Source organism: Spermophilus citellus (assembly GCF_964194105.1).
Source record: "Spermophilus citellus genome assembly, chromosome: 3".
Lineage (NCBI taxonomy): Eukaryota > Metazoa > Chordata > Mammalia > Rodentia > Sciuridae > Spermophilus > Spermophilus citellus.
This window is the reverse complement of record NC_138184.1, coordinates 152,252,649-152,269,805: the sequence shown is the minus strand read 5'-3', so window position 1 is coordinate 152,269,805 and position 17,157 is coordinate 152,252,649. Positions and strand designations below refer to the sequence as shown.

At 36.6% G+C, this 17,157-nt stretch overlaps 1 protein-coding gene across 7 annotated transcripts in view; it reads left to right on the top strand.

The window, feature by feature from the left end:
* Nucleotides 1-17,157, top strand: part of HDAC9 (histone deacetylase 9) — an 890,491-nt gene that overhangs the window by 869,044 nt on the left and 4,290 nt on the right. For all 7 annotated transcript variants that reach the window (XM_081283850.1, XM_081283851.1, XM_081283848.1 and 4 more), the window contains one exon: nt 7,808-7,955. In XM_081283850.1, the coding sequence (XP_081139976.1) occupies nt 7,808-7,955 (148 nt within the window). The remainder of the gene's footprint in view (nt 1-7,807; nt 7,956-17,157) is intronic.

Sequence of the window (17,157 nt, the reverse complement as noted above, 5' to 3'; positions counted from 1 at the left end):
CAGAAAATAAATTAAATACAGAATCTTTAAACATCACAAAAGCTTGTAATACTGCATTAAGCTCTACCTTTTGAGCTGATTGTTTGGGTACTAAAAATGTAAAAGTTTGATCAGGAGTAACTACTGCTGCTGTACCATTATTTGACCCATCAGTGAATATATTTGGAGCATTCATGATAGGTGTGTTTCTTGTCATTTTTGGAAAAACTACAGGATGCTTAGACCAAAAAGACAACAAAGGATTAGATGGTAAATGATTATCAAATGAAACATTAGATTTACACATGATTATTGCCCAAGTATTTAACTCATTAGCTAACTCATCAATTTGATCCATAGTATATGGAGTAATAATTTTATTGGGAGAAATTCCCAACACTCCCTTTGCTGCTCTTATTCCTTTGAGTATTAATTGTCCTACAGCCTCAGGATACCTAGTAAGAATAGTGTTAGGAGAGTAAGATAAATGTATCCACAATAATGGACCTTCTTGCCAAAATACTCCTGTAGGAATATTTTTTGTTGGTAGTACAATAAATAATAAAGGCAAACTTATATCAATTCTATCCAAATGCATATTTTCCATATATGTTTCAATAATTTTTAATGCCTTTCTTGCTTTAGGAGTTAACATGCGGGGTGAATTTGGATCTGATGGACCTTTTAGAATATCAAATAAAGGTCCCAACTCTCCTGTTGGTATGCCTAGATAAGGCCTTATCCAATTTATGTCTCCCAATAACTTTTGAAAGTCGTTAAGTGATTTGAGTTGATCTACTCGTATTTGAATTTTTGGTGGACGGACCATGGTTGAGGATAATAGAACTCCTAAATAATTAATTGGAAAATTTAATTGTACTGTATCTATTCCTATCTCTAGATTATAATTTTTTAATAAGTTTGTAAGTGTGGCATAACATTCCAGCAATGTGTTTTTAGCTTTATGTGCTAATAATACATCATCCATATAGTGAAATATTTGTAGTTCAGGATTTTGATTTCTAAGTGGCTGGATTGTTTTGTTAACATAGATTTGACACACAGTTGGACTGTTAGCCATCCCTTGAGGGACCTTCATGATTTAATGCAGGGATAGTAAATGCAAAACGTGGACTATCCTCGGGATGAATTGGAATCGAAAAAAAAAAAAACAATCTTTAATATCTATAGCTAAAACATGCCAGGGTTTTGGCAAAGCAGACAATTGAGGAATCCCTGATTGAGCAGGTCCCATAATAACCATCTCATTATTAATGGCTCTTAAATCTTGCAATAATCTCCATTTACCAGATTTCTTTTAAATGACAAAAATTGTAGTATTATGGGGAGATACGGAAGGTTGTATATGTCCCTCCGCTAATTGTTGTTTGACCAGATCATGGGCTACTTGTATCTTTTCTTTAGTCAGGGGCCACTGAGGAACCCACACTGGTCTTTCTGATTTCCAAGTAATTTTGATTGTCTCAGTGGCCCTTTTTGAAAATCCAACCCATGTCTGTCTGTTTCTTGATCTATTTGAATTGGTGCTGCTATACCTTGTTCTTGTTCTCCTAATCTTTTTTCTTTCCTAAAACCTTGTCAAGCCCTAGTAGTACGCGCATTAGGATTGATGTTATTTGTTAACATCAAACCTAATTGATCTAGGACATCTCAGCCCCATAAATTTATAGGAAGATGATCCAATACATATGGCTATATAGTTCCTTCACATCCTTCAGTATCCTTCCAATCTAATACCATTGTATTTTTATGGGGATTAGTTGCCACTCCTAGGCTTCGAAGCGTTTGAGTGGCTTATTGTAATGGCCAATGTTTTGGCCATTCTTGACGAGATATGATGCTAAGGTCAGCACCTGTGTCCAGTATCCCATTAAACTCATGTCCTTGAATATTTAGTTTTAGCATTCGGTGAGAATCTAAATTTAAAGACAGCATAGCCCAATCTACACCTGTGGACCCTAATCCCCCGGAACCTCTTTCTACACTACGGCTGGAGAATTTATCATGCAGGCTGGGTATTATTAACAACTGTGCTATTCTATCTCCTGGTGAAATTACTGATATACCTCTTGAAGAACTAGCTATAATTTTTATTTCACCTATATAATCGGGATCAATTACCCCAGGACTTATCATAAGTCCTTTTAGTGTAGATGAACTACGTCCCAATAATAAGCCTACTGTTCCTCGGGGAAGAGGTCCTTTTACTCCTGTGGGAATGATTTGAACTCCCATCTCTGGAGTTAGTACTGCTCTGGCAGAGGCGCAGTTGTCCAACCCTGCGCTCCTTCAGGTTTGTCTGATGAGGGATTTAATGGACAATGTGTCCTGGGCACTACCCTGATGGTGTTGCTGGGTTCCTCCACTGCCCCGTATATTTGTGGTTGTGGGCCCCGGAGCATTGGGCCCCCCAGTCCGTTTTTTGGCAATGGAGCCTGATGCCTTTCTCCACGATACCGTGGGTAAATACCTGGTCCTTGTCCATTTTTTGATAAGGGAGTACCCTCTATGGTGGTTTGAGAACGGCATTCATTAGCCCAATGTCTCCCTCTATGGCATCGTGGGCAAATACCCGGTATTCTATTCCTTTGATATCTAGTTTTGTTAAACCCTCCTCCTATGGGGCAACTCCTTTTAAAATGTCCTGTTTGTTCACAATTATAGCATGTTTTTGGCCTGGCATCTAAAGCCTGTTATACTGCAGCTGCCAAGACTTGCCCTTCTTCATTAATGTCTTTACATAATTTAATATATGTGTTTAAATCTTCATGTCTCCATGGTCTAATGACCTCTCTGCAGCAACAATTTGCTTGGTCATAAGCCAGTTGTTTTATTGATGGCATTGCCTGTTTTGTATCCCCAAAAATTCTGGAAGCTGTTTGAATAAGCCTATCTACAAAGTCAGCGTAAGGTTCATTAGTTCTCTGTATTACCTTAGATAGCTGACCTTGTAAATCTCCATGTCCTTGTAAAGTCTTCCATGCCCTAACTGCGTCTGCAGCAATTTGTGCATATATAGCAGGATCATATTCAATTTGTTGCCGTTGACCCTCATAAGGTCCTTTTCCTAACAACATGTCTAGATTTCTTTGAGGGTAACCGGCTGCTGCATTACGCCTAGCTGTCTCCATGCAAAATTCCTCATTGGCAACCTTCCATAACAAATATTGTCCTCCATTTAGCACAGATTTACACATGCTAGCCCAATCTGTTGGGGTCATATCCAAGTTAGTAATGGACTCGACATGCTTACCGTGAAGGGTGCTTGGGGACCATAGGTTGTTACGGCCTCCTTTAACTGCTTCACTGTTTTAAAATCTAAAGCACGGTGAATTTGCTGCCCTCCTACCTGTTCAAGTACAGGGCATGCTAATCTTTGAGGTCCTGTCTCAGGATCCCATTTATCAACTACGGGGTTTGGGGGCCACTCAGCTGTCTCCATGGGTGGGGCTGTTGGTTGAATTACACCCTTTGGTGATAAAACGGAGTTAGTAACAGCCTCCTGTTGTAGCTTTATTCCTAATAGCCCCTTTTCCTTTAAATTTTCTTCCTGTCTGACTAGCTTGAGAGACATTCTCTTTTGCTTGATCTAAAATGTCTTTCTCCATGGTCTGAACCTCTAACAATTTACTTAACACTTTTTCGGTTTGTTTTTTACTGATTTCTAATCTACTATAAAGATAACACAACCCAATAAGATAACACAAAACAAAACCAAAACTGAATGAAACAAAAATGGAATAAAAAATCGTTGTATCAATTTTCTCTTCCTCAGGGCCGACAAACTTCAAACCTTGAGCCAACCATTTTTCCCAGTTTGCCTGAGAAATTTTTAGGGATAGGCAGCTTGAAACAAAAACAAAATAAATCAAAACAAGAACACATTGTTTTTTGAAATGGTCACCCATTCTCTCGCCTTCCCTCAGGGACAAGCAATTCACTTACCTCCAAGTTTCAGGTGTTCCCCATCCGGGCCACCAATTGCCACAGTCTGGCTGGGCACAAAATCACAAGCCACTCACAGCCTTGTAGATTCAAACAGCAATTCTTTATTCCCGAACTCACACTGGCACTCTACACACGTTCTGGGCAAAATTCACGTACTCCACCAGGCTCTGAATCCCAAATACTTTCTGAATCCCGCGAGAACCCAATGGGAACTCAAGGAGCAGGCGGGCACTTGAGGCAGCAGGATACGCCCTATTCCCAGCAGGGTACACCTTAAACCTGGATCCGCCCTGGTCCTTGAGCAAGGTCACCTTATTCAAGCATACATGCAATGTCACTGCAAATGACCTGGGTCCAAAGGCAAGCCCATTTCCACAATGGAGAGTCCTTCCTCTAAGCAACATGGAGTAGGCTGACAAAGAAATTGCCATGCGTCATTCCTACTTGGCAATGGCTCTCAGCAGAAAGTCAATACTTAATAACCTCTTTGTGGGTTCATAGGCTCATAGAAATGTAATGCTTTTTTGACATAACAAATGTATGATAATATCCAAGAGTGATTTGTTAACTAGATCAGAAGAATCACCATTACTAAGAATTAGAGCAGAATTAAATTTTTCATAATCATTAAACTCAGTGCCATTATTTTGTAAATATGGAGACTGTTCTTCATAGTGATTCCATGACTTTCCTAAAATTAGCATAAGATTAGCAATCTGAAAATTTTGTATTTTAATTCAGAGCTCTACCTTTATGTACTTTTTATTTATACTTTTCAGTGAGCATTGGTCTCCAGTTGTATCATAGATTCATTGGTGACTTACCTGGTAACCTAGTACTTGCAATAGTACAAGGTTATGAGAAATGAAGTGCTTTAGTTGCTTTTTTGTCACTGTGACCAAAATGATGGATCAAGAACAATTAGAGGAGGAATTTTATATTGGCTTGTGGCTTCATAAGTCTCAGTCTACAGCTGGCCAACTTCAAAGCTCTGGTTTGCAGTGTGGCAGAACATCATGGTAGAAGGGCATGGTGGAGGAAAGCATCTCAGAACTTGGCCACCAGGAAGCAGAGAGTGTGCTCTGTTCACCAGGATAAAATATAATCCCCAACACATGCCCCTAGTGACCCACCTCCTCCAATCACACCTACCTGCTTTTAGTTACCACCTAGTTAATCCATACCAGTGGATTAACTCACTGGTTAGGCTATAACTCTCACAACCTAATCATTTGACCACTGAATGTTCTTTGTCTCACACATGTAATTTTGGGGGAACACTACATATCCAAACTAAAATAAAGTGTAGAAAAAAACAAGTTTGAACATGGTGGTCTTTCTTTGTGCAAAAAAAAAAAAAAAAAAAAAAAAAAACCACCATAAAGTCCAAAAAAAAGTGTGTGGAGTCACATATCTAAGGAACAAAGATAGCATGATATTTCTTTTTTGGTAAAGTGAAAAATCTGTAATGTGTACAATACTTTTAAGCCAAGATTTTCATATATTGAGAATATTTTTGTGTGTTACTGGGTGGAAGATGGAGGAGGACAGCAAAGTATAAAGGAAGAGATTTGTGAATTAATCCATCCTGGGAAAGAATTAAAGCTCCTCTGATCCTGAGCAATGTGACCTTTGAAAAAATTATCCAACATTACATAGTTGTCATGAAGATTAAATGAAAAAAAAATTAGAAATGTTAAAAATCCCTATCATACAGTCTTTGACATATATTAGGTGTTCAGTAATGCTAGTGTCTCCTCCCTGTAGTTTTTATAACATAATTTGACCATCAATCATCAGTTATTTGTGGTGTGTTTGTCAGAGTCCCCGCACTTGTCACTCCGGAGAACAAGGAAAAAATGCCATCCCACATCATTAGCTTTGTGAATATAATGTGCTAAAGTAGTGCTTAGTGACATTTTGTGAAACTCATTGCAACTCTATTTACTAAACTAATTGATGGTTACAGCATTTCCAAGTTGGGTAGGATAATAATGACATTGAATTCTAGAGTAATTAGGCACTTACAATGAAATTATCAATTCAAGGACAAGTTTCAGGTTTGAGAGATGTGAGGAATACTGAAGAAAAAGCCAAGATATATTTCCATTGCTTACCTCCTAAAGGTCCCTAATTCATCTTCTCATTTCTATTCTATCTTGATTTACTACCTGGACTTTTGCCAGGATGTAAAATTGGTCTTTCTGCCACTATCCTCATCACTTTTTGATCCATCATCCATAATCTTTCCAGAGAAATCTTCTTAAAACCTTAATCTGATTATGTACCTCTTCTACTTATAAGTACAAGGTTGAAGTCCAAGATCATGCGCATGTTGTTCAAGATTGTGTTAGTTTTCCTTTGCCTATAATAGCAGTCATTCATTACACACCAGACTCTTCATTGCGTTTATTCCCTCCCAAGGATAATATGGAATTTTTACAAACAGATATGCCATTCTTAACTAGTAGGGTTAATTCAACCAGAATGGATTTCTTAGGATTAGGAGCCTCTTTGTGACATCAACATCTAGCATAGTCTCAGCTTCCAAAAAATATTAGTTTGTGGATTCATTGACATAACTAATGTTTGATTCAAATTAAACATTTGTGACTTTCAGACTTTGGACATAGTAGATGATCACCGTAAGTAGTGTGGACACTTATGTCAGAGAGTGTTTTTGGTATGCAGAATGCACAGGGAGACTGAGTCTCTTTCCCTAATGTGACATTCATTCCTTTGTGAAACAGTAAAGTAAAGAGTATTTGAGCTGGAAAATATTTGAAGCAATCCCCATCTTGGAAGAAGCATATATAAAGTCCTAGCAGGCCCATGAGCATGATAGGGATGTCCAGAGGCAGAGCTGGGTCCAGAGCCCAGTTAGCTTACTTTGTAGTCCAGTATTCATCTATCTTCCTTTTGCACTCAAGCAAGACTTTAATTTTTTTTATTTGAAATAAGCAAATCCTCAGCATGCCAAGTTTCCATCTAATTGGTCAAGTTGTAAAGATAGTTCTAACCTGATGAGTCATGTCAGCATCTAGGGAGATTTTCCGGCTTTAATTTGAGACTCAACATTTCACACACACACACCAAAAAAAAAAAAAAAAAAAAAGGTTAGGGGCTGCAAGAAGGGCTTTGCGTCTGCTCTTTTATATTTGGCCCACTAGCATGTTCTTATGAAATGACTATTTTCCTCTTATTCTCCTTTTCTGCCTTGTCTCACAAAAAGAAATATCAATATGACACATGGATGGATTCCAACATCAGCCAGTGCATATATTAAAGTTTTCAGTCAATTATTGTTCTAGTACACACCCTGAGGTTGAAAAAGAGAGAACATCCAGGACTAACAAGCCCGATTGTTCTGGCAAAGCTGCCATTTGATTCATGCTGGCATTGCTGGGCTTTGCTTTTTTCTTTAATACTCCAACTTCATTTTTAAAAAGTTAATGGTTCAAGTAGTAATTTTTAACATTACTATTTCATTCATTTTTTCCAGGAAACTTCTACCTCCAGGTCTCTCAAGGGCTTCCCTGGGGGGAATGGTGCCTAGAGTTTGCTTACTTAGTTGTACAGACAGCTGTCAGTCTTTTAGTGAGTTCATTAGATCATGGATTATCCCTCACTGTATTACTTTTAGAGCAAGAGAGATTTAAACTTGGGAATATGAGTTCATCACAATTTAACATTCTTATATAAAAAAAACCCACTTAATCATAAGAGTTAAGGAACCAAATTACAACTGTGTATAACAGGGGGAATTTTAACAACTGTTCTGAGTTGGATCTATTCAAGTGTTCTTATTACTACTGCTCTAACCAAAATTCCTATAAAGTATGATGGATGTTTTTTCTAGGCAAGTACTGGAAGTCAGTAAGGATGATGGCTGTGCCAAGGGGTTGTGCTCTGCCTGGTGCTCAGTTGCAAGAAGAGACAGAGACCGTTTCTGCTCTGGCCTCCCTGACGGTGGATGTGGAACAGCCCTTTGCTCAGGAAGACAGCAGGTATGAATCCAGTGTGGGGAATCATGTGGGTCAGTAACATCCAGGCTCATCTCTGATGTTCATGAACCTTGCTCCTGGTTTTCCTTCACCTGTCTCCTCCATTTCCTCCACCTGTTTTCTCCAAAACCACAGATGCCAGAGCACATGCTTTGGGTTATAGAAAATTCAATTGTTTTTTTCTTCATGGGAAACACAGACCTGGAGCATGTGGTTGCAGCTCACAAGAGAACTAGAGAGAATGAGATAGTCGGTGAGAAAAATCACTCCTGGTTGGGTAATTTAGTGCAGATCATTATGGAAATAGCTGCTTGTGGCCTTAATTCTTTCCCTAGTTATTTCTATTTTTCCAGATGTTCTTTTTCTTCCTCTCATCATTTTGAAATTCCTCATATAACAAAGGAAAGAGGAGAGCAGAAGCTGGAGGTAATGTGAGGCAGTGGCTAGCCAAAAATGCATTCACACTTTGTCCATTGTGATTGTTCTTGAGGTCCAGCAACTGGATGAATGTGGAAGTTGTCTGCAAAGGAGACAGAGCATGTGTGGACTGAGTGTGGACTTGAGTCTTACTTTACTTCACATTATAGGAAGGAACTGGTCTCTGTTCAACTTCATATGAACATAGCTTTCTGGGGAAAAAAACTAAAGGTCAATCTAAGATTGGGCTCCCTTGTTGTCTTATTAAGGAATCTTTGTCAGTTTGTGCCTTTTTGGGTCCATCATTGTATTCTATGGACAGTGCTACATTCAGGATTTCTTTAGAGTCTACCACGACCAAAGTCACCACAAATGTACATTGACATTGGTACTTCCTATGGCTGACTTCAAGGTCTTATTTCCTCAATGAGAAAGTGAATCAGGAAAGGGTTTGCTAAAGTTCTGCCAGTTTATACTCTTAAATTGCTTCTGAGAAGAAAATCAGATTCCCTTCATCAATAACATCACCATTAATTACACAGATCCTGCTACTAGTGCATAAGTTGGCAATTTTCCCGAGAATGCACAAATTTGAACAATTCTAGCTTTCTTGCTTTTACTGGATACTCCGAGTTTAATGGATTTAACATCTTGTTTTGGCCAAGAGCACAAGATAAACTGAATAAGAGATTTCAATTTTACGCAGGTATTTTCTCTTATTCTGAGCACTAAGGAGCAGATTATCAGTAGAGAAAAAAATTGTATATTGCTTGAATTAGAAGTCATTTTCTTATGATTTTTGAAGCACAGGGAATTTTTTTTCTTTTATGTCTTTGATAATATGAACGAACCCCCTGCTGTTTCCAACTAAGAAGTGAACCAAGTTCATAATCCAAAGGTGTTGCAATTATTCCCAAGGCCAAAAACAGTTAGTTGTCTGTCATCTGAGGGCTATAAAACTGAGGAAACTAACATCTGTTACTGTTGAATATAAAAGGAGCATAGCTATTCTCTAGAATTCATTTAATATAGAAAAACTAGGCTAAATTCCAACCTCAGTGAAATGAATTGTCCGTAATTTTGTCCATTAAATTGCAGAGCTTAGAATAATTAGCAATAATAATTGATTTTATGAGCCCCAAGTAATACAAAAAAAATCTCAGCACATTGGCAAGAATTGGCTTCATAAGCACACTTGTTTATCCTCAGGTGAATAGTGTGTTGACTCCTGATGATCTACAGGACTTAACCTCAGTTTCAATCCAGAGTGATTTTTAAGCTTCATCTGATGGCAGAGAGCAAATGGAAATGTTAATGTCCTGCTGTGCAGGAAAGCAGAGTTGAAGTTTGTTGTCTGCTTTCATACTCATTTATCAGTTTTGAACAGATTATATCTAAAGTGATTGATTTTTCTTGTGGGAAGAAAAATGATTTTGCTTGAAATATTTTCTGTGGCTTTGAACTCCTTTCTCAACAGAGGAAAAGAAAAAATTCTTCTAGAACTGGCTCTTGCATTTCAGATGAACCATGAATGCATTTCATGAGAGAGAGAGAGAGAGAGAGAGAGAGAGAGAGAGAGAGAGAGAGAGAGAGAGAGGAGTCCTTGAAAGTCACAGAGCTCTTAGTTTTTTTCAGAGGAATGCTATCAAAATTGTTCCCCTATTCAATAGGCAAAGATGATTTTCAAAATAAGATAAAGAGGTGGAAATGTTCCTGGCTTTTGTTATAAATGCAATATTATGAACATGCAGGAAATTGAAAAATTAGAAAAATCAGAGACCTAAATGGATGGAAAAGAGTGAAGGCAAGGTTCTTTTTATAGGAAATTCTTGCCAGTTATTTTGGAGGATATATTGGTGTTTGGAGTGAGATGACTCATTTCATACTAATATTTTGGGTAAAGCAGCTCTTTTCCTGGCCAACTCATATCTGACTCATTTACCACTAGTGAATAAGGGATAAAATGCTCCTGGCTAAGAACCATTGTAAGTATTTTCTGTTCATTTTTCTTGGATGGGGGAGGGTGACAACACGGTGCAAAAAGTCATTTCAGTTTTATACCTACACTGATGGACCTTGAAGAACAAATTATTAGGAAAAGGCTGGTATGTGGGAATTCGTCTTGTGGATGTTTAACTGATACAGTTTTCAAACACAATTTTAGGGTGGCAAAGAATTTGAATGGGGATAAGTCATTGATGGTTCAGGAAGAAAAAAAAAAGCAAGACCATCCCTGAGCAGGTCCCAGATATATTTTTAAAGATTTAAATAGATAGGCCTGTTTATATGTAGCATATTGTTCAGAAGCAAAAACTGTAATATTAGAGTTTTTTTCTTGTTTACTAAGAAAGTGTACTTTTGAAAGATTTGTAGTCTACATTTGTTAGATAGCCGTTACAAAACACTTCTATTGGACGGGTTAGTAATGTACTCAGATTTATTCTTGGATACCAGTTCAGGCTGTGATGAAAATCAAGAAAAGTTCTCTCTGGCAATCAAAACTTGAGGGTGATCGACTCTCCAGTTTTTAGGAGCACATTTACGCTCTGAAATTCCTGTCTCTTTTTTTTTTTTTTAAATGCAAAGCAAAAACTGAAAGTTAGATTTTCAAATGTCAGTATGACCTGTTGATTATAATGTAAATCATCTTAAAGTTTTAAAATGGAGTCTGGAATGATTGTTTATTTAATCATTTAACGTTCCATTTTTGGCAACTTTTCTCATGAAAGAGATGGTTTCAAGTCATTATATAATACAGAACCATGAGAAAATGTATGAGTCCAAGTCTTGGTATTTTGTTGTTTTTTTTTTTTCAGTAACTATCTTTTTCATACTTTTAAAAGTATAACAATAAACTGAAAAATCCTATGCATCATTTGCCTGAGCTTTCAATGGTTTGTCAGTACCTCTGAGGATATTAATGACTCCATTTTCCTCAATCCAGTGATTTACATAGAAATACAAACCATTAGTAAGTACAAATTCATGTCTAATATACTTAGAAACATGAATTTGTCTAAATATCTCATTCATTGGGATTATGTCTCTAAGGCTTCCAGAAGGTAATATTGCACAAATTATGCAGGTTTCTGATTTTTCTCTATGCCATTATTTTGAGCACATGTGTACCTAAGTAGGCAAACATTCTAAAATAAATTTCATTTTTAATTTTCTCTTAGTGTCAATAAAGCCTTAGTTGAAAAGTTGAGATTTAGAAGCTCCTGGTGAAAGAAAAGAGCAATCCATGCTCTCTTGTCTTTCCTCCTCTTCCCAGAGCCATGATTTTATCTGTTTTCAGTGTCTAATATAGTCCTTAGGTATGTATGAAATTGGACTTGGTATATCAGGGAATAAATTCAATGCCCTATTGTGTATTTTAGCCATTCCATTCTGAATTCCTTGTAAAACAGCATTTATTTTGAAAAAATCAAATAGAGCCATAAGTAAAATGAGATGTCTGATAAGTTTAGCTTCCCATCTCGTCTTTGCTCTGTCCCTGTATTCCCATCCTCTTGCCACTGTAGAGGAAGACTGGAGCTCAACTCTAGAGTCAGCTTGCCTAGGCCTTCTGCATTTAATAATTGTGTACTCAAGGGCAAGTTACTTAATGTCTCTAAATTTTATTTTCTGTTTTTAAAACTAGAGGAAATTTTCACAGGGCTATGAAGATAAAATGAGAACACATTATAAGAACTTAACACTTGACACAAGGAATTCCTCAGTAAAGGCTGATTTTTATTATTATTCCTATCATTTTCCTTTTTCCTCAATTTGCTGTTTTTTTTTTCTTTCCCCGATACACTATTCATGATATAGAGATCTATAATATAAGAACAGAGGTAGCATCTTTAGGTTTAACTTGGTTAAATCATCAATGTAGTCACTAAAAATAAGAGTCCAATAAATAAGGACTAAGTAATAAATTGATTAAATTAACTACTCTATGGTGAGCTGATCTATCTCAAAGACTTTTATAGTGTATAATACATTGTAGATAATAAACATATTTATTGAATGAGTAAAAGCATCCATTAGAAGTCAAAACATTGTTAAAATTGTAACAGCATTTCGTAATGCTACATGAGCTCTACTTATCTCAATGTTTACTATCTTTACAGGAAAACATGTTGTTATATTTTTGTGGGATTTTTTAAAATGTGTAATTTACTTTTTTTGTGTAGTACAAATTGACAATGTCCATTTTCAGAATATGTTAGCTAACTAGAATCATAGTATTCTAATGTCATATAGGTGGTTTGCCTGAGAAAACATACTAAGAGGGGCAGGTATTGCACAAAATATCTGTTTGAGTGGAAAAAGGATTGCATTCAAGGGCAGAGAAATGAATGGAAGTGATACTCATTGGTTACAGGACCATCCTCCAACATGCAGCATGAGGAGAACATGTGAGAACACTGAGTTCATTCACTTTCAGACATACTCTGATTCTTTCTGTGTCAAAGTGCTAAGAGCAAGTTCACAAAGCTACTTCGCAGTCTTCAAAACATTCATCTACTTGGAGATTGTAATAATTCTCTACTGCTGCTGCAAAAAAAAATACTAAAAATGTAATAACTTAACACAAAGGTTCTGTAGGTTGGAAGTCTGACACAGGTCTCACTGGCTAAGTGGGGTGGTGATGGACTGCAGTCCTTGCTGAAGGTTCTGGGGAGACTTTGTTCCTTCACCTTTTCCAGCTTAAGGGGCTGCCTGCATCACTTGGCTTCTGACCTCCTTCCTCTGTCCTCAAAGCTAGTAATTTCCATCTCTCTGACATTTCTTCTGTCATCATATCTATCTCTAACTATGGTGAGAAAAGGTTTCTGATTTTAAGGGCTTCTGTGATTAGACTGGACTCATCAGGGGAAAATAGGATCATTTCCTGACCTCAAGGTCCATAACCGCGACCACATCTACCAAGTCAGTTTTGCCATGCAAGATAGCATATTCACAGGTTCCAAATATTAAGACATGGATATGAGAGTTTTATTCCTACAACAGAATCGAGTATGAAAAACAGGAAGAACGTATGTTACTTGACAATCAGGTATAAGTTATTTGATCAGATATAGTATACATTATTTGATAAGATTGAGATAATATCTTTCATGATGAAAGAAGACTAAGGACCAAGGAACAAATCACCGAATCAGTGACAATTGAGACAAGGTGGAAGGATATGTAGGATTTTACCTAGAAAATAAAATGACAGGCATCCAAAGAGATGATAACTTGAGCATACAATCAATTTTGTTTGTATCTCTCAGTCCAAACTGTATCACTCAGTTCTTGATCTTTCATCTAAACACTTAATTTACTTTCCTTACTTGTTCACATATCCATATGTGTACTTTCTATTCTAGTTTCTATAATCAGGAAGCTCTTTAAGAGAGAGAGAGAGAGAGAGAAGGGATAAAGCAAATAAATGTGGTTGTGCTTCTGTTTGAAACTCTCCCATGCCCTTCCATTTCTATAAGCATAAAGATTGTCATCTTAACAGGATTCATAAGCTCTGTGTGCTTACCCTCATGTGTGTTTCAGGTCTCATCCATAACATTTCTCCTCTCTATTTTGTGGTCTATGTTCCAACCACAATAACTTTTTTTATAAACTGAGGCCACATAGAATAATATGCACAGACCCTAAGACTGTTATCTACACCACATGTAAACACCTCCCAAAGCAAGAAGGAGAACATTTTCACCACCTCAGAAAGTTCACTTGTACCTCTTCCCAGTTCCCAGCAGTAACTACCTTTTAACACCATCCAGTTTTGCCTGTTCTTTAATTTCATTTAAATGAAATTATGCACTTCATACTGATTTTAATCTGGCTTCCTTTACTCCACTAAGCATAATATTTTTGACATCCATTCATTTCATCAACAGTTAGTAGTTTATTCATTTGCAGTGCTGTTCATTATGCCAATGCATTAACATATCCTAATTTGTTTATCCACTTATCTGCAAGTGGGTGTTTGGCTTGTTTCCAATTTGGGGCTATTATGGATGAATCTACTATGGATTATTTTTCATCATTGTGGTATAAAACACATAAATCTTACCACTTAAAAAGAGTTATTTGTAAGTGTGCAGTTTGGTGGTGTTAATGAGAGGCACACTGTCTTGCAAGAGCTCTCTGGAATTTCATCTTGCAAAACTGAAATTCTGTGGCCATTGAACAACTGCTGTCCCTTTTCATTCACCTCAGCCCCTGAAAACTGCCTTGGGGCTTCTAAATACCTCATGAAAGCCAAAACATGGGTATTGGTCTTTTTGTGATTGGCTTCCTTCTTTTAGCCAAGCTTCTTCAAGGTTCACTTATGTTGTAGCATATGACAAGATTTCCTTCTTTTTAAGTCTAAATAATATTCTTGTGTAAGTGTATGACACATTTTGTTTTTCCATTCATCTGTCAATTAACATATTGTGAATAACGCTGCAATAAGCACAAGTATACAAATATATCTTCAAAACTCTATTTTTAGCTCTTTTGGATATATATACTCAAAAGTTGGAATTTTGACTCATATGGTAACTTTGTTTTTAATTTTTGAGAATCCTAAATCTCTATAATTTTTTTTTATACAAACCATGTGTGTGTGTGTGCATGTGTGTGTGTGCGCGCACATGTGTGTGTGTGTGTGTGTGTGTGTGTGTGTGTGTGTACATATGTAAACAGCACTCTGTTTTCTTGGACGTATAGGTAAGAGTGAATTACCACGTTATAAGGAAGTCATATGTTTTACCTCATAAGAAACTTTCAAACTGCTTTGCAAAATGGATATACTGTTTTTTTTTATTCTCACTAGCAATGAATGACAGTTCATGTAAATGTGGTATAATCAGTCTTTACTATTTCAGCCTTTCCTGTGGGGGTGAAGAAATGAGATCTCACTTCAGTTTTCTCCTAAAAACCATACTCTTTCCATATCGAGGTTTTCTTGGCACACACCTTCTGCTGTGTTTGGAATACATATCTTGTCATTTTCCTCATATCACCAACTCTATAATGAGCTCTTTATTCTTTTAACTTAGCTGTTAGATCTCAAACCAAACAGCACTGACGCTGATCAGGGAACACATTCACTGAACACTAACTAACTGCAAAATTAAATTGGTCACCCTTTTTCATGCCTCCTCTATATCTTTGCATTATTCCATATGATATAAATGAAAATTATCTAATAAATATTTGATTGATGTTTTCTTCTATAAGTTTCTTATGAATAAAAGCCCCTTTTGCTTACCATTATATCTCCAAAAACAGTATAAAACCCATTATGTATACTTAAAAATTGTTTTTAGTAATAATAGAGCAGAAATCCAGAGACATTTGAGAGAGTATGTAAGTACAGTCCTTAGGAAAGGGAATCTTGTTCTTTTCTAAGTTGGCAGTCTGGGAAGAAAAAGATGGGTACAGAAGGCTTGGAAGGATATTTAGTTATTACCAAAGGAATATGGATTGCATCCTCTTTTTAGTAGTAAGATACCAAAACAGGAGACAGACACCATAGGACTATGTATCTAAAAGACAACAGTATAGAATAGTGGCTAGCATAATACTAAAGAGGTGGTCAAGAAATTCTTATGACAGTTGTGATAAGAAAGCTAAATAATGATGGGAGAAGAAATGTAGAGAAAGGAAGCATATTTTAGGTAAATTTCTGAAGAATCATGCACAAATAGCAATTCATGAAGGGAGAGAAAGAAAGCCAAAGTAGTATTCTGGGGCTGGAGTTATAGTTCAGTGGTAGAACACTTGCCTAGCACATGTAAGGCCCTTGGATTGATCCCTAGCACCACCCAGACAAAAAGAAGTAGCATATAGATGGTGATGCCATTAGATGAGAGAGAAAAAGGAAGGCTTGTTAAGGTGAACGTACATTGTAGAATTAAAGAAGTGGACAAATAAGGAAAATGAACTAATAAGGCAAGTTAGGACTGGATAGTGAGAACTATTAGAAAATTTATGACTACTCACCACAAAAACTTGCAGCCAACCATATGGTAGTATTGTTGTGTGTGTGCGTGCATGTGTGTGTGTGCGTGTTGGCTCTCATTTTGTTTTTGATTCCTGCATGCCTTTGTGATATGATCCTATATACATTTCCAGATCACACATTCAGGTGTGGAATTGTAGTTTAAACTAAGAATAATTTGGGAAATTCTATCCTTTGCTAAAATTCTTGTTCTATTCTTGATTTATATTACTTCTAAAGAGCTATAAAATCATCCCAACATATGTTTATGAACATTTCATAAAGTTTTTATGGAATGTCTACTAGTATATAAAATAGTTAGAGCAGGGATACAAAAAAGAAAAGTGAAATGAGAGAAATGAGAGAAAGAACATAAAATATAATTCATAAAGCACATAAGGACAAAACAGTACAGTATAAAATGAGTTCATGAACACTGGAAAGAGCAAATTAAAGAAACCTGCAGGACAGACACATATCATCGCACTTACTTATGAAAGTCCTTTGATACTCTTTTTATTCTGCATTGTGTGGTTTGCTGGAAGACAAATCCTTTAAAGAGATGCCCAAACTCATTAGTAATCAAAGAAATGCAAATTTGAACAAGTATTATTTTATATACATTAGATGGTAAACAGAAGATAAGGTCAGTGTAGAGTCACTGGAGCTCATGTACTAGGAAGTTCACTACAGCTCTGTTCATGATAGGTACAGTGTTAGTCAAGCCCTGTGTCCATTTTTGGGAAAATGAATAGTTAAAATGTGTGAGCAGGGATTCAATAAGAATAGAGATTTTTGTCTGTTTTG